Here is a 6,815-nt window from a genome sequence, read left to right as displayed (position 1 = left end):
AATTTAGTGAGAGCTGGGATCCTGAAACTCCCAATTTACTTATTATTATTTTTACCAGAGCACTACTCAGCTTTGGCTTATGGTGGTGCTCAGGGAGGACTGAACCTGGGATCTGGGAGCTTCAAGCATGGGAGTCTATTTGCATAACCATTATGTTATTTCCCTTCCTCCACACCCCCAATTTCTAAGACATCCCCCCTTTTCAAATGTTCAGCAACTGCATAAGACTTTATGTCAAATAAAATTTACAAAATAACTCCATATACAAAGCAAGTAATGAATCAAATTTGCTCTGACCACACATGTCCTTTTTGCTTATCTTCCTTCTTCCCAGTGCTGGCAATCTGGGGATGCTTTCTCAGTACCCTTAAACTCCACCATCCCTATAAGATCAATACATCCTGAGTTAAGTGAAGATTCAGCCCAGTTAAAACCTTTGAGCTAGTGTATGAATCACACCAGGGCTTTACTCCTTAGATGGACTGTCTCCTAACTAGACCACCTAAGGGTTTAAGTCCTCGGGGACATGAACTTTCTCACACATCCATCTCTAATGGGAACCATTAAGCTGACATCACCGTTCTCCACACTTAATATAGTATTCTAACATCTGGAAATCAGAACCATCTGCAAGTGTTTTAACCAGAGGTCACCATATCACTCATTCACGGGCAGATAAACTGGGGTTCAGGTGAAATGAGAAAGGAATACCCTAAAATGCCAGTAAGGCCACAGGTTAATCATTTGAGGATAAAAGTGTATAGAGAAAGGACATTCTGAGAGAAAAAGAAAAATCTAGACTTAAGTCTAAGTTCTGCCACTTTCTAACTGGAAGATGCAATTAACCTCTTTGAACTCCAACAGAGTACTGGACATTAAGAGAATTGATTTTATAGTCACCCTGTCTTGGGTTCAAATCTTGACTCTGTCAAAAACGCATTGTGTCACTTTGGATGAACCGGTTACTACTCTCTATTAGCTTTAGAGTCCATCTATAATAGAGGCCAAGGAAGTGGGGGCGCTACCCTGTGGGGACTGTGTCAAATACTGACAGTGTCTTGCATGAGTTAAGCATTTAAAAGCAGGAACCATTGAGCTCCAACTTAATCAATAAAATGGGATCAAGATTCCTCAGAGAACTGCTGGAAAGAATCAAACAAAGGATTGTAACAGCATGCCTGATGCAGGCAGATCATCAATAAATGAAACCCTCTACAATTACTATCCTCTCCTGAACCCAACAACTCACCTCTTTCAACCACAGAAGCTTCGGGGCCTGCATCTCTACAGACATCACCCCTCCAACATACTGCAGGACTTTGTGTTTGGTTTCATTGATCCTTTGCACCTGACTGACTGCTCGATGGTCCAGCCACATAATAATGTTTCGATGAGAATCTCCTAGAAGAATAAAAAGAAAATAGAGGAGAGGCTGTATCTGCATTCATATTCTTCAGTTCATGAGAATAGTTATAGATTCCTAGTGGCAGAGCTATGCAGCTATAATTTCATTCATCTGCTATAGTCAAGCAAAAGGACCATGCTACTGAGGCTGATTAAACATCTACACTGAAACAAATCTGGGTCTTTCAGTTAGTGCAACTAACATTCATGTTCTCTCCGCTTCCTTTTATTTATTTATTTTTATTTATTTTTTTAATATTTTTTCTTTTTTTAATATTTATTTTATTTATTCCCTTTTGTTGCCCTTGTTGTTTTATTGTTGTAGTTATTATTGTTGTCGTTGTTGGATAGGACAGAGAGAAACGGAGAGAGGAGGGGAAGACAGAGAGGAGGAGAGAAAGATAGACACCTGCAGACCTGCTTCACCGCCTGTGAAGCAACTCCCCTGCAGGTGGGGAGCCGGGGTTCGAACCGGGATCCTTATGCCGGTCCTTGTGCTTTGCGCCACCTGCGCTTAACCTGCTGCGCTACAGCCCGACTCCCTTATTTTTATTTTTGAAAAATATTTATTTATTCCCTCTTGTTGCCCGTGTATTATTTTTGTAGTTATTATTGCTATCACTGTTGGATAGGACAAAGAGAAATGGAGAGAAGAGGGGAAGACAGAGAAGAGGAGAGAAAGACAGACAGACACCTGCAGACCTGCTTCATCGCCTGTGAAGCAACTCCCCTGCAGGTGGGGATCCTTATGCCAGTCTTTGCACTTTGTGCCACCTGCTCTTAACCCGCTGCGCTACAGCCCAACTCTCTAACCTGCTGCGCTACTGCCTGACTCCCTCCCAGCTTCCTTTTAAGTAAGATTTCATTACTAGATACAGACAGATTGAGAGAGGTCAAAACACTGCATTAACATTTGTGGTTCTAGTGTGGGAGCCTCAGGTATCATCAATCATACAAGTCCTGTACTATCTCCCTGGCTGCCTTCTTTTTGCAATTAGGTACCTGGGTGTATGCTCTGCTTCCAGGAAGTTTATGTTCTAAGGATTGCCTTGGTGAGGAGACTTCTGTTATATTTCCCCTGAATACAGCCTTCCTTCCCTTCACCTTGTGAAATCCCTATCACTCTGAGATTTGACTTTTTGATGGAGTCTGCTATTTCACAGAGCCTTGCTTCACTCTTACATCTTTCTTCTCCAGCATCTTTACATTGCAAGAGTGGGCTAATTGTATCTTCTAGTTTAGATAGTATTTCCTTTGCCTGAGTGAGTCTACTTCTGAAGCCTTCTACTTGAACTAATACTGCATACAAAGTGTCTTTCACACCCTGCAATTCTATTTGAAGTTTTTCTTTCATGCTTCCTAACTGCTTAGTGAAGTCTGATTAAGTTCTTCTTTCATGTTTTCTAGTTTCTTGGAGAACTCTAGAGTTCTTCTTTTGTGCTTCCTAACTCCTCAAGAAAATATTCCTTCAATTCTTATGTATGTTTCTCAATACTGTGCTTAGGTTCTTAGAGAGACTTCATAATGAGTTTTCTGTAATCATTCTCTGATAGTCCCTCTATATCTAAAAATTTCCTGGACCTTCTGTTTCATTTCGGTTTTTCTGAGTTTTCAAGTTCTGGTTTGTTCCTGCTATTTATCTTCTGTTTCCGCACTTATTATTCTGTTTATTGCTGAGCCAACAAGTGTTGCTATTATTATAGGTCTCACTTTGTTTACATATTAGATGTTGGCGGTGGGGGTTGGGGTTATGTTTCTTGCTATCCCCCTGTGCTGTTTTATACTCTGTGTAGTGTGTACATATGGCTTTTCTGTTGAATTCTCTGAATTCAAGCCATGGGAGTTTGCTACTAGGTGGCTGCTTTGTTTAAAAAAGCAGGGCTCAGCTTACAATTTGACCATCAGCTGCTGCAAATTACCTTCTGAACATCTGCTTTTCTTTGCAGGGTAGATGAGACTGTCAGGCAAATCCCTTTGCTACTGTGGTGTGACCCCACCATCAGTTCAATAGAGGCCATGGACAGAAGCTCAGAGGTTACCCCTTCTCACAGTGTCAGCTCCCTGCAAAGCCTTAACTACGCTTGCTCAGAGGCAAAACAATGCTGTCTGTTCCTTAAACTCCCAACCACTGTGTTCTTGGTTCCAATCCTATACCCTCTCTCACTCCAGCCATACACACCAGCAGCCACCAGAAGCCTCAGAGTCTGTGGATGTCCCAGCTGCAATTTAGTGAGATTTGTGGATTCTGTGGTTATTTATATTTGTTGTTTAGGGGTAGGGGAGTGTTTGCTATTCACTGCTGGTCCACAGCCATGTTTCCCAGAAGTCCAAGTTAGGTTTCAGTGGTGATAACACATTAATCTCCAGGTCTTGCCCCTTGCAATTATTTCTGTTAACCATTCAAGAGTTGGTCACTACCATGTTGGTAGAAGTAGACCTTAAAGTACCTTTAAATCACCCTTTAAAAATTCTATTTTCATTTTCTGGCACAGGATAATACATTTAAGATCAAGGCCAACTCTAATATAATCTGTTGAAAGCCAAACCAGTAAGTGGCAACTGCAGCTGGATGCAATTGATGAATAGGCAGATTTTAACCTTTTCAGAGGAATAAAATTATTTCAACACTTGTAATTAGGTTTGCAACCTAGCTACTCTTTTAATAGAAGGTCTGTTAACAGGAGGTAATTCTACCTACAATGGGAGGGGGAAAAAAAAAAGATAAACTCCAGAGAGGATGTATACCTAAACAGATTTAATAAGGTACTCTGTTCTACTTCGAGTATTATTTTTACATGGGCTGGGGCGAGGATTGCGGAAGGGAGGATAGTCATCTCTCGGGCTTCTCTACTCCAGGTGACTTTTGCAGATTGAGGCAAAGAGATAGAGAGGCACAGAGAGAAAGAGAGAAGAAGAACAACACAGCACCAAAGATTCCTTCAAGGCATTAGCAATCAGGTTCAAACTTGGGTCATGCACATGGCAAGGCAGCACACTATCCAAATGAGTTATCTTGCCAGTTCACAAATGTTTTATTTCTAATAGCTTAACATCAACCATTGATCAGTACAAAGTAGTTTTCTCAGTAGTATAATTAACAAAGAACACCCCAAGTCAATTGAATATAAGCCCAGGGTCTGGTTCATAAACTGGTCCTTTAAAAGTTACCCAATTGTGGTTAATGTAAAAAAAGTTAAGGGGACCGGGTGGTTGAGTACACATATTACAGTGCACAAGGAGCCAGGTTCAAGTCCCTGGTTCCCACCTGCATGGGGAAAGCTTCACGAGTGGTGAAGCATTGTTGCTGGTGTCTCTTTGTCTCTCTCCCTCTCTACAACCACCTTCCCTCTCAATGTCTGGCTGTATCTATCCAATAAATAAATAAAGATTAAAAAAACTTTTAAAAATGTTAAGAACTATTTACCTTAACATATTAAAAGGCATAGAGTCATTGGAAGTTATGACTCTTAATACCTAACGCCCCATCTGAAATGTAGCTCCCTATTACTGCATTCCTTACAGACCAACACCTGAACTCAACGTAAGGAAAGACAATAAAGGAAGTCCTGGCAGTGTCCCAATGTGGCTGGCTCTGTTCAACAGTGCTTCCTGCTGAACTAAGATATGCTAGTTCAGTCCTATCCTCCCAGTCTCTGTTATCCCAAGTGGTCCACTAGGCTGCCCTGGCCTTCTGCACCTAAAATAACATTTCTCAGTTTTCCACATAACAATACAACCTCCACTAGGTCCTCTGTCATCCTTTTTGGACCTGTACTTTTACACCCTCCCCTTCCCTCCCCTCCCCATCCACCCCAGAGTCTTTTACTTTGGTTCAATATACCAACTCCAGTTCAGGTTCTACTTGTGTTTACCCTTCTGATCATGTTTTTCAACTTCTGCCTGAGAGTGAGATCATCCCATATTCATCCTTCTGTTTCTGACTTATTTCACTTAATATGATGTCTTCAAGCTCCATCCAAGATGGGCTGAAAATGGTGAAGTTGCCGTTTTTTAATAGCTGAATAGTATTCCCTTGTGTATATACCACAACTTGCAAAGCCACTCATCTGTTATTAGACACCTGGGTTGCTTCCAGGTTTTGGCTATTACAAATTGTGTTGCTAAGAACATAGGCATATACAAATCTTTTTGGATGAGTGTGTTTTGTTCCTTGGGCTATACTCCCAGGAGAGGCATTGCAGGATCATAGGGTAGGTCCATTTCTAGCCTTCTGAGAGTTCTCTAGACTCCTCTCCACAGGGGTTGGACCAATTGACATTCCCACCAGCAGTGCAGGAGGGTCTGGAACATAATTTCTGGTTTCTGTTTTACTTCTTTTTTTGCCATAAAAGACTTCATGGGAGCTTTGCACTTGCAATGACTTCACTTCTCCATTAAACTCTTTTTCATTTGTTTGTTTTTCTGTTTTGTTTTTTACTTCTTCCCTTTCAAGTCAGAGCAAAACAGAGAAGGAAAGCAGCAGAGAGGGAAAAGGAAACAGAGAAAAGGAAATGACATTACTGGCTCACTGCACAGAGTGAAACTTCCCCAGGTCCTCCTGGATGGTAAAACAGCACTTTATCACTAGTCTGGTGAGCTATCTCCCAGCCCTTCATTGCTTTCTTTCTTTTTGTTTCATTTTGAGTCTCAGTGTCAGCACTAAGAGACAGCAACTTCATGTTTGACCTGGGTCTTTTGGACTAATTTGTCAAGTCTGCCCCAGTCTGATTTCCAATCACCTAAGAAAGAGAAAAGTCCTACCTTCATGGTTAACTGGTAAAGGATGAAACTGCTTATCCAAGACAACAAGAGAACACGTGGCATCAAACCCAATCCCTCGAATTTGGTTTGAATCGATCCCTTGAACAACTTTCTGTTTTAAAAAAACAAGATAAACAAACAAAAAAAGAAATAAATTATATTGCTACTTTTCAAAGACTGAAAACATGTTATGACCAGATGTAAATAAATGACAGAATAGAAAAATATTTACAACACAAAACAGGGAAAAGTTCAATATAATTAAAATATCAGAAGGTTCTATAATTTTTTTAAAAAGTCAACAAATTTAGTGGAAATTAAGCAAAGGACATGACACACATGTCATGAAATGAAAAAATAAAAAGGCCTACAGAAAGATCTCCAACTTCACTACAATTCATGTCTTTAGGCTCATGATTAGTCAACAATTTGTTCTGCATTATATTGTAACTCTTTTTCAGCCACCAAGTTCCAGATGATACCATGATGTCAACCCAACTTCCTTGGGCAGAGGACCCCACCATGTGTCTTGGAGCCCCGTCTCCCCAGATCCCTGCTCCACTAAGGAAAAAGAGAGGCAGGCTGGGAGCATAGACCGACCTGCTAACGCCCATGTTCAGCAGAGAAGCAGTTACAGAAGCCAGACCTTC

At 41.0% G+C, this 6,815-nt stretch overlaps 1 protein-coding gene across 18 annotated transcripts in view; it reads right to left on the bottom strand.

Annotated features, from left to right (window-relative positions):
* The window catches only part of FGGY (FGGY carbohydrate kinase domain containing), a 463,518-nt gene that overhangs the window by 420,686 nt on the left and 36,017 nt on the right, over positions 1–6,815 (bottom strand). For 12 of the 18 annotated variants that reach the window (XM_060206288.1, XM_060206298.1, XM_060206287.1 and 9 more), the window contains 2 exons: positions 6,166–6,277; positions 1,250–1,401 (listed from right to left, as the gene is read on the bottom strand). The exons of 2 other annotated variants lie outside the window; for them this stretch is intronic. In XM_060206288.1, the coding sequence (XP_060062271.1) occupies positions 1,250–1,401; positions 6,166–6,277 (264 nt within the window). Of the gene's footprint in view, positions 1–1,249; positions 1,402–6,165; positions 6,278–6,815 lie in introns of those variants that run through there. 4 more of the 18 variants (XM_060206302.1, XM_060206300.1, XM_060206301.1 and 1 more) reach the window with 2 other exon arrangements.

This window comes from Erinaceus europaeus, chromosome 13 (assembly GCF_950295315.1).
Source record: "Erinaceus europaeus chromosome 13, mEriEur2.1, whole genome shotgun sequence".
Classification (NCBI taxonomy): domain Eukaryota; kingdom Metazoa; phylum Chordata; class Mammalia; order Eulipotyphla; family Erinaceidae; genus Erinaceus; species Erinaceus europaeus.
The sequence above is the reverse complement of the archived record's forward strand: the minus strand, read 5'-3'. Positions and strand labels throughout refer to the sequence as shown.